Source organism: Nipponia nippon, unplaced genomic scaffold (genome assembly GCF_047370975.1).
Source record: "Nipponia nippon isolate SJK-2023a ecotype South Korea unplaced genomic scaffold, ASM4737097v1 scaffold_1, whole genome shotgun sequence".
In the NCBI taxonomy this organism is placed as follows: domain Eukaryota; kingdom Metazoa; phylum Chordata; class Aves; order Pelecaniformes; family Threskiornithidae; genus Nipponia; species Nipponia nippon.
Genome location: NW_028262290.1, coordinates 164,461,271 through 164,481,827, shown reverse-complemented (window position 1 = coordinate 164,481,827; position 20,557 = coordinate 164,461,271). Strand labels below are relative to the sequence as shown.

Sequence of the window (20,557 nt, the reverse complement as noted above, 5' to 3'; positions counted from 1 at the left end):
CCGCAGGAGGAGGCCGCGGCTCCCGGCGGCGTCCGCCCCGCCGCTCCTCCGCGGGGTTGAGTCCTGCCTGCGCTCTGGCCTAGGGGTGACCAAGGGCCATCGCCGTTGGCAAGCCACAGGAACTGTGGTTGCCAAATAACCTGGGGGCCATCCCAGCCCTGAGATAAGAACCAGATTTGAAGTCACCGTATCGTAGCATCATGGAATAGAATAGAATCATAGGATGTCCTGAGTTGGAAGGGACCCACAAGGATCATCGAGTCCAACTCCTGTCCTGGCATAGGACAACCCCAAAAATAAAATAAATAACAAAATAATATAAAAACGGTGAACTGGGATAATGGAAGCAGATCAGATGTGGTTGTTGGTTTCTGGACTTCATCCTCACTTAGCAGGTTTCTGTTGTCATTGCTGTTTTGGACCCACGTTTTATAAGTTAATTTTGGGGGTGCTGCAAGAAGCTTCCCCCCCCCCCCTTTTTTTTTTTCTTTTGTGTAGCAAAGAGGATTTCCAAAGCACCGTGATTCAGCAGAAACATCCCTCCGCTGACGGGTATCTCTGCTTTTATTCAAATACAGCTTGGTTGCTTTGATACTTGTTCCAAAACACCTGCAATGGAATAGTTGCAACTATTTTAGTATAACTATGCTGGCGGCTTGCCTGTGAAGATACTTTGGAAAAGAGTTGCAGCAAAATGTTTTCCTCCTAGCCCGTTACCCCCGAATTAGTCTGATAACGTTTGGTATCTTACGTTGATTTTTAAATAATGTTAATTGGAAGTTGCAATGTATTTGTTTGATAGGCTGACCTTTGCGAGGCCGTGCAGTTTGGTTGTACTGTTCCGATTTGAATGATAGTCCCATATAAAAAGGAAAACGCTGTGTTTCCACAGTGCGAACTCATCAAAGTTACCGAGACCACCTTTGATTTCTAGCTGTGTATAGAGATATATAGTTTGAGAGTGTTGGGTTGCGAAAGATGCACAGCCTCAGTAAGCAGTGAATTCAGTTAAATACTCTTGAAGAATTAGTAATCCTACAAGAAGCAGCATTCTTTTGCACTGTTTAAAGAACAAATTTTGCTGCATTGTATTTGTCTGAAAGATCAATGTCACTGCAAATGGATTGTACACAAATGGAAAACTGAAATGTTTGTTTTATTTGTTTAGGATCGGCGTGTGAAATGCAGAAGATGGCCATCCGAAGTGGAGAAAAGAGATTTAGCGTAAAGATCGCGGTCTAACTGTTAAAAGGGAAGTAATGATCAACTCAAAAAGGGTTAAGTGCTTGTATACGTCGTCTTAATTTCCTCACTAATGCGTTGTCCTGGAAATGCATCTCTCTTACACTGCCGATGGAAGGAGTGCTACCTTACCAGCTGTTGCAATTTTCTTCCTTGTAGCAGAGCCCTTGCCTGCCTTCTAAGTGTCACTACAAACCACTATTTTATATAGTAATTCCAGACTATACGACTGCCTGCCAGGTAGTTTCTGCTGTTGCTTGTGGTATACAATTCCCAGATCCTCGTGGCTTGGGTAAGTCATTACTGAAGGTAATATGTAATATGTAACTCAAATGCAGTTTCTGTCCCCGTGCCCTGTGTTTGTGACCTTCCTGGTCTGTCACGGTGGCTGAAAAATGTCTGTCGCAGCAAACCATTAACGCTGCAGGGTAAAAAAAGCTGGAGATCTCTCATAAACTGCAAACTTGAATGTGAGATTGGTAGATTTTTGCTTTTAATGTAAAATTGTAACTCGCTGCCATGGATTTATTGGTTGGCTTTGGGTAGTTTAAGAAAACTTAAAAAAACCCCAGTAGTACAATAGTTAAGACATGTTTATTTTCTTTTCACGGATCTGCATACAAATCAGGACCCAGTGTGGTTTCTGCTGGCTTTCACAACAGTGGTAGGGCGATAGGTGCCAGCAGAATCATAGGCTCGTTTTGGTTGGAAAAGACCTTTCAGATCATCAAGACCAACCATTAACCCAGCGCTGCCAAGCCCACCACTAAACCATGTTCTCATTGTAAAATCAGTGTTGAGAAAAGTCTGCTTGAATGCTTTGAAACTCGTGTGTGGTTTTGCGAGCGCAGGAGTGCAGGTGCGTGTCAGAACAAATGCGAGCAACTGCCTACAAAGTGACCACCGGTCCACAAATGCACCCTAAATCCACCTTCGGTGTTAATTTTGCACGCCCCGGCTTCAGCTGGCTCAAAGCAAAAGTGGTTTTTCTCCTTTGCCGTTCCCTCCTTTACTTGCATGGTTGCGTTAAAGGTCGGCTTTCCCGCTGCCTGTTCGTTCACGGCTAGCTGGCTGCCTGCAGCGAGCGCCCTGTGCAGAGCCCCGCGTGCAACGTGTGCGCTGCGAAGGAGCTACAGGGGCGTTCTGATCTACAGAAAGAATTTATTATGACATAAGCTCTAACTTTGCTGATAAACTTGTTTTGAGGAATGTAGATGAGATTCAGAGCTGCTAGAAGTTGCTTGGTTATATTCTCATCAATAATTAGAAGGTAGAATGGCTTCTGTAGGTGAGTTTTGAATCTTGCGTAGACTGTGCTGCATGCATAGTTGTCCAGCTAATCCTCTTCAATAAATCCATAGCTTGCTAGCTCTCCGGACCTGCTTCTGATCTCTCTCCCGTCTTGCTGTGCTACAGACCTATTGTCCTGCTGCTGTTCATGGGGTTGAAGCTGACTTGTCAGTCCATGATGTAACTAGGGAAGAACTCAAGATCTGCTTGAGTTTAAGTCAATACAGTTGTATCAGTACGACAGTAGAAGCTCATGGTTTATACCCAGTACAGGATGGACTGTAATGGCTTGAAGTGAAAAATAAGACTGCTGAAGATGTATCAGACCTTGAAACGAAGATGAGTGACCAGTTGGCATAAATGGGTTTAGAGGAGCAATCTAGCTGAACTGGTGGGGTGCTGCTTTATTACGTCTGTGATCCACAAGTCCATTTTCAGCAAATATATAACCGGTTGGCATGGAGATTATAAGGCAAAAGATGATTTTACGTTATCCTGTCAGATCACTGGCGTAGCAAAGCCTATAGGGCAATTCCCTCAAAACTCCGTGTCCAGAAGAACAAACAACTTGCCTATTAAGAGGGATTAGCCATATGAAGTCACAAGTGTTAACGGGGGGAAGAAAATCTGTCTTGCTCGTGTCAGGGGGTTCTATCAGAATACTGGAATGAATGGTGCATTTCAATAACAGTGGCCACCTGAAAGAAATGAGGATGGAGGTATGGCTAGAATTTACTCTGTGCATTTACTCGGGCCACATAAAGTCTTTATAGAGTAAGTTACTACACTCTTCTCACAGATCTTATACCCGTGTTCATCCGACAGGGTGCATGGACAGCTCTTGGGAATGGTGTTCTTTTATGATCTGCGCTGTCCAAAGAGGACAGAGCGAGCGTAGTTTAACTGAGAGCGTATGGTAGCAACAGCTTCTGTTTTCCCTGTGTTCAGCATAGGCATCATTTATCGGTAAGTGAAGTTACATTCCATTTTAATCAGAATCCCTTCAAAATTCAGTCCAACTATTCAAGTTTAGATTTTGAAGACAGTTGCTGGCAGTAATTGTGAAGAAAAGCTGGTCCGCACATTTATAGGCGTATAAGTGAAGGCTTGCCTGGATCCTTAATGGCCTTGTAAATGGCTGGCCTGGGTTCCACCTGACGGGAATTTAAGGACTGAGTTCTGCTGTGATATGGAAAGAAATTGCCTTACTAGGGTTATAAATCCTTTGTGCAGACACTTGTTTTTAAGGTGTGGATGTGCATGCTGTGGGACATAACCACACTGAAGTTCTGGAAGTGCCACCGAGTACACCCAAGAGCTGTATAAATACCTATCATTAGATAACTTGCCAAAAAATTTGCCTCAAAGTTTAGGGAAAAGGTTAAGGCACAAGAGCCAAGCCTACGTTCATGTGTAGATCAAAGGACACGCAGTCACCCCCCGTTATTTTAGAAGTGACTGCAGGAGTCTGTAAATCCGATGACACCGGTCCTCTCACCAGGGAGAAGAATGAATACCCTCTCCATGAGTTTGAGCGTTTCATGCCGCAAGATTAAAGTTTATCATCTTCCTTCTTAATTTTTATAAGTTGTGCCATGTTAATGCCATTACTATTTCAGTACAGAGGTGTTCTTATAATCTACCTATGGTTGAGATACGAAGTATTGCTGCTGTTTATCTTGTAAGTGAAATTGCTCTCATAACAGGTCCCTTTCAGAAGAGCAGGCTTGAATAAAAACTTGGTGCTTGCTCCTTCCTTCTTTCCTGAGGGACTTTTGCGTGCCTTCCAGAGGATAATGGGGAAAAAAACCCAAAAAACCAAATAATTATAAATAACTTGAAATAATTGTAGAAGTAATTTAAGGTATCTTTAATACAGCTACAATAATTAAGATAATTAAAATAACCAGATTGTCACCCTCTGATCTAAATCTTCTCTTACCTATCAACTGCTATGTTTATAACAACTTTCCTTAATTCAGAGCTGAGAACTCCGCATCTCTTTCAGATTCAGCCTTTGACACAAGCATTGATCATGACTGGAATGTACCCAGATAGCTTGATAATAGGGGCGTTGGAAGAAATTAGAAGTTAGACATCACTATTAGCTTCTCCAGTGTGTCCAACGTAAGTCATAAGTCATGCACTCAATTAGGTAATCCCTGGAAAGTAGAAATCACCTCACCCAATAATAACGTAGTCATGAAAGTTTTATTTTTGAGTAAAACCTTCATTGTCATTGATCACAGGGCAGTGCATGGACAAGAAGGAAAGTGCTCTCTCTGCCGCTGCAAGCTCTGCTCGTGATGAGACGCAGGAGATGGGTGAGCGGGAGAGGCAGCAGAACGGCCGAGGTGACACCCAAGCGTGTTTCTTGGGCACTTGCCTGTCCGCAGCCAGACAGCGGTGACCTGTAGGCCCTGGGATGAGCTGAGGCTCTGGGCAAGGTCTGGAGAAGGCTTGGGATGAGAAGCAGAGACAATTTTATCAACGCTGACACCTCTTCCTTAACTGAAACCACTGAAAGAGATCTGTGCATAGGACCAGTTTAGAGTGTCTGTCTAGTCCCACTGACATTGGTGGTACTACTTAAGCACTTAAAAATAGACATTACTTTTAGGTAACTTTCTGATATGGATTAAACTTCTTGTGTAACAGTTACTCCATAAGGCAAATCAGCTTCTAACTCCCGATGCCCTACTATTTGTATGTAAGCATTCAGACAAAGCTTCTGACCTGCTTCTCCCTGGTCTCTTCGGTTGACCGTGTGTGATCCAAGATACTTGCGTATTAACATTTTCACCACTCAGCAAAGAAGTTATTTACAAACAAAAGAGTACTTACATTCGGATTTAATCCTGATGTATCCAGTGCAGTACCTTTTAACCTTGCTGTAAATCCTTGCTGGGTAGCAAGGCGATAGCTGGCAAACTGCTGACACGCAGCGATACGAAGCCCACCGTGAAAATGCTTCTGGATCTAAACCTTCAGGAAAATGGTGGTTGCTCAGGGAGCAATGCTGCTTCTTGTGAAAAAAACGTCTTTCAAGAAAGCACATGTTTTCAGAAAGGATGGAATATTTAAAGATGTGAAATTGTGCCAGAGAGGAAGGGATGGAAAAGAAGCAATACAAAGAAAAACCCATGGGAGGCATGGTGAGATCTTAAAAGGAATGGAAGAATTTTTGAAAAACAGTTCTATTAAAAAAGTGGCTGCTTTCTACAGAGTTTATTTAGCTGTGGCAATTACACTGCCCTCTGCAAAAGAAGAAGTAAAGCCAGTGTCTGTTTCTAGCAGCATGATTTTTTTTTTTTCTTCATGTAGAGAATAAATCCATGGAGAAAATATTGAAGCCTAATTCTCAGGGTTTTTTTATTCTCTTTAAATCAAAGATGACCCATATAATATTTAAGAAGTACTAGACAGATTTCATGGACAGATTTAAAGGAGAAATCTCCAAGAAACATATTCTAAGAGAAGAACTGATCAGCCCATAGGATCATAACATAAAATAACTGAGATTGTAAGGGACTTCTGAAGTATCTACTGCCACCCTGCTCAAAGCAGGGCCGGTTGCACAGCTCAGAGCCTTGTCCGCTCAAATGTTTAAATTATTTGAAATTATTTATAATTGGGTTGGGTTTTTCCCCATTATCCTCTGGAAGGCACGCAAAAGTCCCTCAGGAAAGAAGGAAGGAGCAAGCACCAAGTTTTTATTCAAGCCTGCTCTTCTGAAAGGGACCTGTTATGAGAGCAATTTCACTTACAAGATAAACAGCAGCAATACTTCGTATCTCAACCATAGGTAGATTATAAGAACACCTCTGTACTGAAATAGTAATGGCATTAACATGGCACAACTTATAAAAATTAAGAAGGAAGATGATAAACTTTAATCTTGCGGCATGAAACGCTCAAACTCATGGAGAGGGTATTCATTCTTCTCCCTGCATGTCCCCACAGGTGGAGATCCCGCTCTCCAGGTGTGTGTCCCACTGCTGCTCCACCCTCATAAGGAATGGTTTCCCCCCCCCCCCCGCCCTTATTCACAGTTCAGATGCAGGTGAATTTGAGTTGCACCTGGAGAAATGGCGATGCCCTTGTTGAGAGCGGAGGCACAGTAATCGGGGAAGGTTCGTGGACGATTCGGAAAACAAGCGCGCCCGTGCTGCTGTTCTAGCTGTGGATGCAAGCGCTCTCGAAGACGGTGCGTGCCTGGACAGAGCTGAGCCCAGACAGATACTCAAGAAAAGCTAAGACATGAAATAAAATGCAAACACCGAGTGATTTAAGAACAACAAAAATAATTTTGTAATTGTATAAGGGATAAAAAAAGATTGAGTAACGATCGGTTGAATACTCAGTAAAGCAGGAGAGCTGTTAAAATTCTTTTTGTTTTTAATTTTGGGTTTTTTTTATTTTTACATGCTACAAAGCAGGCTGCAACCAGGTGAGTATCACAGTTAACGCCTTTAACAAAGGGGTAAATGCCTCTGTCTCTAACAGGTAAGGAACTGGTTAGAAAGTGCATAAAACCAGAAAACATTTTAAAATGGGCTGGACCTCACAAACTTTGTTGTAGAGTACTTGTGATATTTCAGATGGTGAGGGGGTCTGAGGTAACGTTAACAATGAAAGCCCTGATGGTGGCCAGCATGCCAGAGAACCAGTGAAAGGCAAGTGTACTTCTGTTTTTAAAATGGAGGAAAAAAAAAAAAAAGCAGGAAAAAAAAGATAATTATAAGCTAAGTATTTGGACTTCAAGTCCCAGAAAGATATTGGAACGAAAAGTAAAAACCTATCTTGTAAGCACTGAAAAGATGCTAAAGAGGAGCCTCACAGGTAACCTGTGGGAAGCTTTGTCAGTCCGACCGAATTCCCCCGTGTGACAGAGAGGAAACAAAGCCGTGTAAATTGAATTAAAAAATAAATAAACCTGGCACTCTTTTCTATGACAGCCTTGTAAACAGTTTTGGAACCTGATCTAGAATAAGTACTGTAGAATGGGTGCGGAGCTTTATTCCATGTGTCGTTATTGAAGATTTAATGTCAAAACAGAAGGATTTGTCGAGCAGAACCAAACAGGCTGTGCCATCGCTGCGGAGAGAATATTTTTACTGAAAATCTGATTTTGGCAGGGTCTCTTGAGACTTTGGTAAGCCAGGCTCAGAGTTCCACAGTCACGAATTCATGAATGAAAAAAAAATATATGTAGTTCTCTGAAAGGGTTAAAAAATAATCTAGTGCTCAATGACAGCACAGGAACATGCTGCTCAGGTGCAGTTCTGTGAAGGATTTGGGGATTACTGGGAAGCACAAGTGGATTTGGGATCAAGGGTGCCCATCCATACTGGGATGTACAAAGGCAGCAGTAGGCAGCAGCGTGTCCCAAGTAATCCATCCCTCTGATCTTCCCTGATAAGGCAGCAGCCGGAGGGCTGTGCCTGGGTTTGGTCCTCGCTCTTCAAAGTTATGTAGACAGCTGGAGCCGGTCCAGCCGAGAGCGATGGAAATGATCAGCAGGTCAGAAATGAGGGAGGGGCATTCGGGCCGGAGAGGAGACGAGTGGGGATGGTGGTCTTCAACCATCTTCAGGCTTCCTGCCAAAATGGAAGGGCACCATGTGTCTGTCCTGGTCGGGGTACGTAGGGTTCAATTACAGGAGGAATTTTGGAATTTAGTTTAGATTAGCTACATAGGAAAAGGTTTAATGTTAAGGGCAGGGAACTACTGAAAAAGATGTAGGAACCTTTATAAGCTTTTTTTGGAAGCCTTTAATACCAAGCCAGGCAAGTCTGTGTCACTTTTGCCTTCCCTTTGTTGTCTGTTCACAAATCAATTTTTTCTAAAAACCTGAAAAGCTGCCCTTAAAAAAAAAAAAAAAATTAATCCGGTACCTCTGTTCTTTTTTTAACTCAACATAATACTTAGATTTGCCTTTGTAATATAGTAGTTTTCTGTGTCCTCCATGACTCTATCAATTAACGTCACCAGGCATATGTAACCTTTTTTGGGGAATATGCTCCCTTACGTTCGGAGTGCGTGGAGTGATCTGGTGATGTTTAACGCAGAATTAGGTGGTCCTATCTGTCAGAATTAGATGTGGTAGGAAAAATACCTCGTGTTGTCTGTGGGTTATTTCTGTGTGAAATTTTTATTAGCGTTGATTTTTTTTTTTCCTGAATTATTCTTAATGTTAGATAGGGAGACAAAACATCAGGTTTGGTTTTTTTTTTTTTAGTTTTCTGTAAAAGCCGAATAAACATACTGAGAGGAAAAAATGGTGACAGCTTTTAAATTTTTCTGCAACATCACATGGGAAAAAAATCAAATTCTCCTGTGGGGAGAAGCAGGAGTCTTTTTTTGAAGAAAACCTGCCTTTTTATGCAAAAACTCTAGTACTAAAGAGGAATATTGAAATCAGACCTAATGCCCCAGGCCTTGCTAGTTATAATAATTCAAAGAATTTCATTGATTTCTCGGAGGAAAACCAAGCAGAGCTTGTTTCAGAGTCTGTAAACTATGGTTAAATCCGTTTGGCATCCTTTTACTTTCAACTTAAGAGCTTAGATGAGTGATTTTGGAGCTCAAAGATCTAGTTTTCAAGTGCAAGGAAAGATTTTTCTGTATTTTGAAACCGTGTGAGTAGAAGTTGCTATTTAAAGCACATTTCCCTGATATTTGGAGTGGGAAGAAAACATACTTACGGAAAAGCTGTCTGCTGGCTTTTGAAAGAAGAAGAAGGGACTAGTATCATGCCTGGTGACATTTTATTTGTTTTCATTCAAATGCAGGTTCCTTCAACCCTTTCATCATTCTTTCTACAAATTCAAACTTCTTTTAGCTCATTGTATGCAGATTTTCCTTTATAGAATCATAGAATCATTTAGGTTGGAAAAGACCCTTAAGATCATCGAGTCCAACTGTTAACCTAACGCTGCTAAGCCCACCACTAAACCATGTCCCCAAGCACTGCATCTACCTGGCTTTTAAATACCTCCAGGGGCTCAACCACTTCCCTGGGCAGCCTGGTCCAGTGCTTGACAACCCTTTTGGTGAAGAAATTTTTCCTAATATCCAACCTAAACCTCCCCTGGCGCAGCTTGAGGCCGTTCCCTCTCGTCCCATCGCTTGTTCCTGGGGAGAAGAGACCGACCCCCCCGGCTCCAGCCTCCTTTCAGGCAGTTGCAGAGAGCGATGAGGGCTCCCCTCAGCCTCCTCCTCTCCAGGCTGAGCCCCCCCAGCTCCCCCAGCCGCTCCTCCTAAGACTTTATTTCAAACCCACGACATGTGGTAGTTCATGAGTAGATAAATAACTCATTGGTATTGTAGATACTTCAGTTCATCTCATTTTTAGTGACTTTTCAGGATATCTTGGGCAATCCACTCCTGTCAAGATAATCAGGGCGAGTCACAGCATCCAAAAAAGGGGTGGCTAGTGCTAGAGCAGAGATCGGTTATCAGTTGTCTGCGCGGTGCCTAGAAGATGCTGGTCCTGAGTACTGGCGGGCACCATAAGATGAGCTGCAGGGACCTTACAGTAAAGTGATGAGAGAAATGCTCCACGACGATATGCCAAGGCGGGGGCAATCCAGGCAAGGATCCTCTTTCTCATTGAGTAAGCAGGCAACAATGTGCTGGGACAGTAAACCCAGTTTGGGCACTTTCTCTTCAGGCCGTAGGGAGGATTGTCCTCCCCCAGCGTAAAATGATTGCACAGATTTGCTGACCAAAGGATGTTTAAAAGCTTTCCTTAAAATAAACACCACCTTCCACATGTCTCACTTGCTGGCTAAAGACAAAATAAAAAGACATTTCTTGTCCATCTCTCTGAAAGGCACCAGGTGAACCACGGAAACAAGCTGCACATCTGGAAGCCCTTCCAAAAAACGTGCCTTCATTTCAGACGCGAACAGGATCAGAGATGGTGGTTTGGAAGCCAGGCAGAGGCTTTTGTACCATCATCACAGGGTTGCCAAGTGACACTGATTTTGTCTTATAATTAGTATCTCCAAATAGTGATTACTGCATATTAATTACCTAATCCTTCTGCAAGGTTCTGGTAGCGGAGCCTGCGTGGGTTCATTATTTACATCTAAATGTGTGGTGGAGGATTTTGCTGGTATCCATTCTGGTTTTCAGAGAAGCATCAGCCACGTGGGTCCAGCAATCCGTTACCAATCGTCATTGAGCTGCTAATCGTGACAGTGGTAAAAATGAACCTGTCATGACTTTGTAATTCTAGTACGTACAGCTGGCTCCTTCTACACGCTACAAAAAAAAGGGGAGTGCATAAAGTGTTGTTTCTGAGCTCCTCCTTGAAGACAGCAATGATGTGTTGAGTGAAAGACGCTGTTTGCTCATTTAATCCCGTAAGAATTGCCTCTGGCAATTTTTGTGCTCCGCAGTTTGCTGGATGTCACGGGGCAGGGAAGCGTCAGCAAGGTTGCTTCGTGGGGGACTGGGGAACATTTAATTTGCTTTGGTTTGCTCCAAATGGGGCACTGCTTTATTCGAGTTTCAGGTTGGGGGTAGACCTTGAAGTGCAAAGCAGGACTTGATGGGAAATAATTTCTTTTTATGTTCAGCTTGTGCAGTAGTACAAATTATCCTGTTCAGAAATGAAATTGTATTGATTCAAAGGTGGGCTGAGTTTTGTTACTAGCAACCTTGGGCAGCCTTTCCATGTCTTTGGGAGGTCATTGTAAGTTTGTTGGTAGGTATCTGCTACTGCACCTGCAGCTAAAACTTTAAACCCTCTTCAAAACAGAGGGAAGAACCGAGCAGAATGGCCAGTATCTTTAAAAGGGGAGATAAGTTTCACAAAGCTGTCCCTAAACATCAGATAAAGTTACTCAGCCAATGCACAGACAGTTCAGATGCCACCTGGGACCTTGGTACCTGTTTTCCCTCAGTCCTATAACTTTATGGGCGGTTAGGCCCAGTGGGTAAATTCTGACGATTCTGACCCGAGAGGAGCGGGGAGCGCGAGGCAGTAGCATGCCACCTTTCTGCAGTGCCTCAGGTTTGGTCACCGGTGGGCAGCAAATCGCTTATGGTGACATTTGAGAGGTGGGTCCTTCCATCTCCCCTCATCAGAGAGTCACTAGTCAACGCTACCCTTTCTGTTCCCCTTTGGAAGATGATGGTGTGTCTTACACTTGCTGTGGCTTTCTCTCTTCCATCACTGGGTCAATTTTCCAGCGGGTGACAGCCCTGCTTCTCAGCAGGTCACTGCATAGGATGAAACATAGAATCGTAGAATCGTTTAGGTTAAAAAAGACCCTTAAGATCATCAAGTCCAACCGTTAACCCAGCGCTGCCAAGGCCACCACTAAACCATGTCCCCAAGCACCACATCTCCCCAGCTTTTAAATACCTCCAGGGATGGGGACTCAGCCCCTGCCCTGGGCAGCCTGGGCCAGTGCCTGTCAAAAACATGATCTGCTTCTAGACCAAACCAGTGTCTATCATCTTCCCTGTAGAGAAACCATCCCTAGGACAGCTTCAGTGTCTCCTGCTGGCCAGCATCCTTGTCCTTGGTCATCCCATTGCACTAAGTTAATGGAGGCCTCCTGATCTTATCGCTTTTCATCCTTGTTACCTTCTCCTTGATCTCTGCTTTCAAGGAGATCCCATTAGCACTTAGGTCATGTTGGATGTCTTCCACGTTTTAGTTTTCAGTAGTCAAATGCCCTGTGAACCCAATGCAAAACTTAGAGACTTCAAGAGTTGAGATTTCTACTGTGTGCAAGGCAGAAACAGCCGTTCCTCTGCCCTGATAGTACAGGGCCCTGCAGCTACCACGGTTCCCTGCCTTTGATCCCTCTGACTCTTTTCATAGAATCATAGAATCGTTAAGGTTGGAAAGGACCCTTGAGATCATCGAGTCCAACCATTAACCTATCATTACCAAGTCCACCACTGTACCATGTCCTCGAGCACCACGTCTACCCGTCTTTTAAATACCTCCAGGGATGGAGACTCAACCACTTCCCTGGGCAGCCTGTTCAAATGCTTGACTACCCTTTCGGTGAAGAAGTGTCTCCTAATATCCAACCTAATATTCAACCCCTGCTTTCAAAATCCCAAATAAAACTCTATTTTGCTCCCCTGCTGGTGTTTTTGTGGCCTGAGAAGTGAGTAAACACAATATCCTGGTGTGTCTTTGGCTGATCCACGCCCTCGGACTCTGCAGCACGTTATCTGCTTTGTTTACTGCCAAAAATAAGCATATCTCGTAGTTCGCTCCTGATAGCCGCGGAGAGGTGAAGTGGTTGTGGGGGAGCCTGCTGGACTCTGTTCTAGCTCCTCTACCATTAAGAGAAATGACTTTTAAATTCAAAATACTTTGATTGCTAATCAGAGTTGGTGTGAACTCTGTGTTCAGGAAATTATTAAAAAATAGCAATTTTCCTGGTAAATATAGAAAATATGATCTTGGGCCTCTGAAATGTGACGCATGTGCGACTCATGCCATTTTTGCAGACTCTTCAGACTCATGCGGCAAAGAGGTAGGGAGACATACGCTTAGGTTAAGAAAGGCAGCGATACACTTTTAGGTTTATTAACTTGCCGTTTATTCGCCATTGTAACAACTTTTGCCTGGCAGGTTATAAATAAACCTACTATTGATCTGACACCTTTGGAAAAGAATTCCTGTCTAGTGTGCAACGCTGATAAGTTGGCAGCTGCCTGCTCCCGAGTCCCCACGTCACACGTATCACTGGGCTTTGGGGTGGGCTCTTGAGGAGCGGTCCTGACCCACCCTGTCGCCACAGCCTGTCCCCCACGCCACCAAACATGCGCGCCTCTGGTGGTTTCCCCCCTGCCGTTGCTGGACTGTCCCAGCGAGGCCCTAAAACCATGCCCTTTCGCCTCTCTCCTGCAGGAAACTTAATCTCCCCGGTAAGTGACACCCAGAGCTATTTTGGAGCTGGACCGTAGAGGGAAAGCAAAGCACGTCAGCAATTTGACTGGAGGAGGAGAACCCAGAGGAGGGGTGGGGAGCGGGGGTGGCACAGCCTAACCCCGAGCAGCAAAGCCACTGCCGGGGGACTTGGGGGGACCCTCTGCTGCACGTCCCTGCCATCGCTGGGGTTTCTGTTTTATTTTCCTGGAGGGGAAAGGGGGAGGGGAAACCAAAACCAACATGGTCTCCCCATGTCCTCTGTTCCCCTTTTCCCCCTTCCCCCTTCTGTCATCGCAGTAGGAATCAGCTTTTTCTTACTCTGCCCAGAGCTTTGTTTCTCCTCAGCCTCTCACAAGACTCCAGGTAAGACCTAAACCCTCAGATAAAGAAAAGCGGACCTGGGGACGCTGGTATCCAGCAAAAAGTGGAGAATGTTGTTTGTAGCTGAGGGAGGGGGTGAGGTTATTTCTGCGTCAGTGTTACTCTGCTGGGGTATGTCTTGCTTTATGAAACCTATTTGAAGATGGAGCTGAATGCGCAGGTAGTAAATCCATCCTTCTTCTGGTCTGAACCGAATATGGATTGCTTTGCTTGATTACTTCTGGCCACGTTATCAAAAGAGCAAAGATCAACCTCCAAAGGAGAGCAGAAAAGAGAGGAAAGTCGGGTTTAAAGCTGTTGATTCTACTTGACACATTTTGTCCTGAAATTGGAGATAGCAGTGTGCATGGAAAGCCTGGAAAAAATATGGTTCCTGTGGAGAGGTGGCAGCAAGGAGCGTTTTTAAAAGTTTTATTTCCAGGGCATAATCTCAGTGCTGCTTTTCTCTTCAGCAAGGGCTTTTTTTTCCTCTGAGCTTCTCTCCAGCGTCAGTACCAATTCACACTGCAACCCCCCACCCTCCTCGCATTTCTACAAATGGCTCTGACGAGAGATGGAGAGAGATGGAGCTCGACAGCTGAGGCTATTTTCGGCCCTACAGCTCAATGGGGTGGAGTGGCTGTAATGACAATGACGTCCACTTGTTAAAATACAAGGGCTTAGGTCGGAGCCTCGCTGCTCATTGTCACCGAGGGAATTCTTTGTCCCTATGGGAGTTGTGATCCTGCAGCTCCCTCGCGTAGGAAATCACATGTGCTAAAACTGGAGGCGGTGTTTCTAGCTTAATATAAGCAAGTTGATTTTTCTGTTAATGGAAAGGATTTAAGAGTTGGGATTATTTCGTTTAGTGCTGGTTTTATTCATGCAAGGGAAGAGAAAGGTACACGCACTTATGCGCGTGTGCATGCGGAGAGGAAACATGCATTAGTGCAGCTGTAACATAGTGCTGCCAACCTCAGGCATAAAAGTCTAGCCTTCTAAACCACGGGACCGATAAAGTAAAATAAACTTTTTTCTCTGAACCTTTAAAGCTCAGCTGGCTCAAGCTGGGTGTCTTTGCCATCCGAGCAGACGCGGGGGTGCACCTACTGCTGGGATTCTGCCATAGCCACTTCTCTCCAGGGGCTGTGTGTAAAGCAAAATCCAGTTGGGTGAAATTTGTGATGAAACGGCTAGAATTTACATCACTCCTTTTCTGTCCCCAGGGTGGCAAACCCAGAATTTTTGTCTTTTCCCTCCATTTGTCTCCTGCCTTCTCACCCCTGCGGAGCAGGAATGAGCATCGCTGTATGCCTGAGACCTCCCTTGTGCTGTAGCCTTTATTGAGACCTTGTCAGAGCAGCCTGGGTGCCTTTAGCCTCAGAAGAATAAAAGGAAAAGATGTTGCCACAGAGTCTTGATTATAGAGGGGCTGATCTGAGCAGTTGTAGTCTTTTGGAAACTTCTGGGGTTGTTTCGTAGCTCCATCAAGGGTGGAATCCAAAGTGAAGCCCCAGTGCTGTAGCAAGGACCAAATAGGAAGAAGTCCCTTCTTTGCATGGACCTTCTCGAAGCTATTGGTGTGTGGATGGAAAGTGGTTGCTGGCCATATGGTTAAAAGAGGGATGAGCTTTATAAGCAATAGGTCTGTCTCTATATCAAAGAGGAAAGATAAGCATGTTCTTTAACCATATAAATCATGTAAGCGGCTTCAGACTCCCGTGATTTACGTTAAGCGTGTGCTTGCTTATGTGACTGGAAGGTGATCTGACTGCCTCGCCTGGTCGCGTGCACAAACCGCGCGACACGTTCTTGTTTCTTGTTGGAATTTTCTAACCGTTTGTTTGACTCTTTTGTTTGCTACCAGTCATCGGAAATATTCAGGTTATTGACGAAGGATTAATACTGGGAGCACGAGGTGATGCAGGTCCCTTCCTAGACAGCTGGTACATATTTAGCCCTACCCTAATGGTCAGAAGCATAAAATTGTTTTGCCTTGAGCTTAGCCATTTTTTTCCTGAGTGCTGCTCACCAAGTTTAACACCAAGTTAGCCGCTGACACACTCTGAAATTTCTTTTAACATCTCCTGCGGACTTTGGCTTATTGGAGGCAATAGATGGCAGGGGATGCAAACGAGCCTTACTCTGAATTGAGTTAGAAGCTTATTGCAATAGGCTTAGCTCATTGCAGGTACACCGAGTCCTCTACATCCGACATCTCCTACAGCGCAGGGAGGCTGATCCTCCAAACCACCACGGAAAACTCTTCCATCTGCTCATCAAATGACCTTTGAACATGCCAAAATCTGTTGTCCCTCACTGAAGTGGAATTCAGAGTAGCCCAGGCTCAGCTCTGAGGCCAGCTCCTCAGTGACAGATACCGTTCCTGCTCTGATGAAATGGGCATCGGATAAATTCTGCCGTCTCGGATTAGTGCATCAGCACAAATCTCTACTTACACCTGATTTAGAGACATAATGGGCATGTAGCACTGGGTGTGCTGGTGTGCATTTCACCCCTAAGGCACCCTGTCTGGTGTAATGGCTTCTAGAAGTCCATCCGCGCCCGTCTGATGTCACTAAGCTTGCAGCTGACACTGAATGCTTGTGCTATTTCAAAGTTGTCCATTCCCTGGGAGGTTGTTAGAAGTAATAGGGCAGCTGGGTTACTGCTGTTTTCCCTCAGCAGAACTTTAAACATCAAAGGAAATCTGCACTTCCCATTTTATGATCCATCAACTTCCCTTCCCACTCACAGATGCCGTTTCCTGATGTTTTTAGATGGAACAACACATGCAGATATGTCATGTAAACTGCAGTAGTAGTAGCACTGCCTTGACTTTTATCTAGAGCTTCTGTTTTAGTGGTATTTTTTGAAAGCTGGGGATCCAGAGATGGGAGGTTCCCTATGCATCTTACCTTTCCCATCAGGAGAGGAAAGAGTGCAAAGCTTAGCAGTTGGCATTGTGGAGAAAGTCTGGGAAATATGAACTCTAACAGCAAGAAAAAGACCCCAGATCAACAGTTTGCTGCTTCGGCAAAGAAAGGATAAAAGAGGATTGAGAAAATGAGCAAGCAGGCATGGGATGAGTCTTAACGTGGTGTGGGAGAGAACCTCCATGCTCCTGATCTATATTCAGACATCAGTGGTCTCTTAGGTTTGGGTGCCTGTCCTCACCTGGGCTTTACATCCTCCAGGTTTCTGATTATGCAGGTGTGCTACCTGTGGTTGTATTTGTCTTGGGAATATTTGATGAGATGGAGTGCACGGTGCTTTTTGCTCTTTGCCCAGGGTCACGGTGGACAGGGTTCCCTTTCTAACCATTGAATTGAAAGGCTTGGACAGAGAATAACCTGCCAGCCCTGTCCTCTCTCGCGCCAAAGAGCATCATCAGAGGCTGCTGACTACTGGGGGCAGCGAGCCATGATGCGGGACCTCCGCCTGTCCAGAGGTTGTTGAAAGCTTTCCAGATGCACCTCGACATTGGTGAAGCAATGTGAAACCAACCCATCAGCCAGCACAGCACAGTGAGTCACAGGAGGTCAGGAGAGTGATGGCACCACCATCAGGATGCTCCATCAGGACCCTCCATCTCCCAGTGCCTCTCCTGATGAGCAGCACCTCAGACTACTCCAGCAGGAACGGGAGTAGCCTGTGGTTGTTCCCGCTGCAAGGGACTTGCTCACTTGTCCGTGGGGAAGCAGATATAGGGCAGAGACGGAAAGACGTGAAGAGAGCGGGTAGGAGGCCTTGGCTGGCTGCGTGGCCGTGTGTTGGTTCCTGGGCAGTGAATTGATTTATTTGCATTATCTGACAGGTCTGTGCACTTGTGCCTCATTCCCCCAAACAGAAAACAGTGAAAATTTGAACGAATAAAGACATAAGTAAAATTACAAGTGCCGCTACTTTGCCTTCAGCATGCTCAGAAATACCCAGATGGGAATGTGATCTCTGCTGCGCATGATTAATCACAGAGGGATTACAAGGAGAAATATGACACTGGTAAATGTCTGAGATTAATTGGAAAGGGCATCTGCATTGACTAGGTTTATTCACGCTTTGTTGTCGGTCCTATCGCTTCCAAAGGAGCTGTCCTGGCACTTGAAGAGTTACTATTTTTTTTTTAAGTTTGAATGTACATATAAAGAATCTGAATTAGTGTAATTGTTTACTAAATTGATTAACAAGTTGCACTGTAGAAATACTAAATCTTGTCCTTTCTGTATGGCCACAAGGCTCTCCTCTCCCTCTTACTCCTAATTAATTTATATCAGCCTAATCTAATGTGATGTATTTTATCCCACTTAAACTTGTAAAATGTAGTTTATCTAGTGCAGCCTATCTAAACTCTCTGATCTTTCTGAGTGTTAGATACTTATTGCAGCCTCATCCTTGCCGTGAGTTAGGATTTCATGCCTGTTACTGGATTTCATGTTCTCAACCCCCATTAGGCAAGGTTTTTACCCCCTTTTTCAGACGGGGACTGAAGACACAAGAGTTTGAGCAACTTTCTCATAATTATAAAAGTAAGACAGTGGCAGACCAAGGAATAAATCCCATTTCGCTTTCCTACCATGTTAGAAATTAAAATAATACTGATGGGCACACACTCTTCTCACTGATCCCTGGATTTTCTTCTGGCATCGTGGCCGTTCATAATGGAGTAAGAAGCGTTGAGTGTGAGGGTTCGTGATGAAAGGTGGTAGAGAGTGAGGTGCGGTGTAGATTACAGCACGGGACATGGGGTCTGCACCTTGCACAAGGAGGTCTGTGGACACAGTGGCTTGTACCTGACGGAGAGAAGTGAGCTGCAAACACTGGGTGAGTGTTTGGGAGCAATGGGAGAGGGAGGCTGGACCTTGAGGCTATGGCCACTGGAAAGAAGCATGTTGGATGGATTTGCTGCACCAGTCTGGTTCAGGAGCAAAAGCAACAGGGTCCTGATGCAGCAGCTTCCCTGTGGTTGAACTGTTCTTGCCTATCAGAGGTACCCGTGAGCAGCTGGGGCTTGTTTGGGCACTGTCTAGCACAGGAGGGCAGGGGAGGAGGGTGCACAAGAGCTTTAGGAAGTGAGCGGCATTCCTGCTCTCACCCTTGTAAGAGCCAGACTTTGAGAGCACCCACCAGGGTCCCATGGAGCAGAGCTCTCCTCCAGGTGTGGATACATCTCCTGGGGACCAGGCGAGAAAAACGGCACGCAGGTGGTTTGAGGGAAGCCACTGCTTGCTGAAAGGTCACTGGCTGGCTCCCAAGCAAGCACCTCTTGCGTCTGTAGCCACCTCTGTGCTCCAGGCACTTCTCTGTGTTATGCAGAGCCCACTTTGAAGGAGAAGTGAAGCAACTGTATTTTTTTGCTCTTTTTGATGCTATGGATTTGAAGCTGGAAATGAGTCACATCTGTCAGATGTGGCACATCTGTCAGAAACAACTCGGGATCTAGGAAGGAGGAGACATGGCAATGTCTTCTGAAGATGGATCCAAGTGCTTTGATGACACAGCGCAGCCTGAAATTCAAGCTAATGGCTGGGAAAGATTAGGACATGAGCTCTGAGTCTGTGTTTTGGTTGTTAATTCTTAGTTAATGTAGTGAATGTTATTGCTGGATCCTCCAGAGATGAACTTGAATCCCAGCATCCCCCTCTGAACATTGAAATGGTCCTTCCCCAAATTAGCAGAAGACTCTGATTGTCAATCAATTGACCTCGGTGGAAATTTCCACTGACTTCAATGTACTTTGGCTCAAGCCCAAGGCTCGTATCTGCGTCTTCTAACCATTCATGCAGCTTCTCTGCTTGCAGCTTTGCAAGTGTTTATGGAAAATACATTTTAGAGCTCAAGTGAGGACACAGGTTGAAGGTAGTAAGAGGGACTAAAGAAGTGCAAACTAGTTCACAGATTTCTAGACCAGTTTGAGACCAAGGGAAAAATAGTTCTGTATATTCATTGCAGCTAGTATTGAAGGTGACCACTCTACAGAAAGTCAGTTGGTCTTAGCACTAATGACTGCAAATCAATCATTCCTCGCACTCTTAATGTTTACTAAGAATGATTTTTCCCCATTACTTTCTTTTTCCAGATTTAAGCTTTGAAAGCATTTTCTTTAATTTCTAAAGATTTTTGGTGGAATAATGAAATTTGCTTGATACCAGGAAACAAAAGCAACCAAAATTGAATTAGCTTAGAAAGGATCAATTTTGTCTAAAGGGAAAAGTCTTTGACCGCTTCTTAAGAGCTTCGTATGTTCTTTGGAGGGAGAAAGGCAGGATAAGACAGGACATAGTGTATTTTTCCTGTTAAATATAGAAAGAAGATCATGTTTGGTTTTGCCTTAGATCTGTGGCCCAAATGAAGTTTAAAGGTTAGCTCAGCTATGCCATCTTCAATGGTAATAATTATTATAATGAATACCATTTTGTATTTTTGTATTTAGTTGTGATGGCAGTTTGTGTCTTTCAATCCCCAGCAGCGTAAATGGAATGAAAAATTGTAATTTGTTATTAATTTTCATGCATGACTTGTCATATACTCCAGCAAATACATTGTTGTATATACACTGTGCACGTAATTATTTGCGAGACCATCCCTGTGCTGATAGGAATATGAAATAGGAGGGGAGCCAAGACACGGGGAAAATAAGCAGTTTCCCCAAGGTCATGCAATAGGTCAATCCAGCCCCCAATCCCTGGTGCCATCAGTGATTTGCACATTAATGCACTGCAACAGGAGCTGGAGGAGGGTGTAAAAAATAATGAA

At 44.5% G+C, this 20,557-nt stretch overlaps 1 protein-coding gene across 5 annotated transcripts in view; it reads left to right on the top strand.

Moving 5' to 3' along the window:
• The first annotated feature begins 13,312 nt into the window (after positions 1-13,312).
• OBSCN (obscurin, cytoskeletal calmodulin and titin-interacting RhoGEF) overlaps positions 13,313-20,557 on the top strand; it is a 196,106-nt gene continuing 188,861 nt past the window's right edge. For all 5 annotated transcript variants that reach the window (XM_087731710.1, XM_087731701.1, XM_087731692.1 and 2 more), the window contains exon 1: positions 13,313-13,440. In XM_087731710.1, coding sequence (XP_087587836.1) covers positions 13,336-13,440 — 105 coding nt within the window. In that variant the 5' untranslated portion in view covers positions 13,313-13,335. The remainder of the gene's footprint in view (positions 13,441-20,557) is intronic.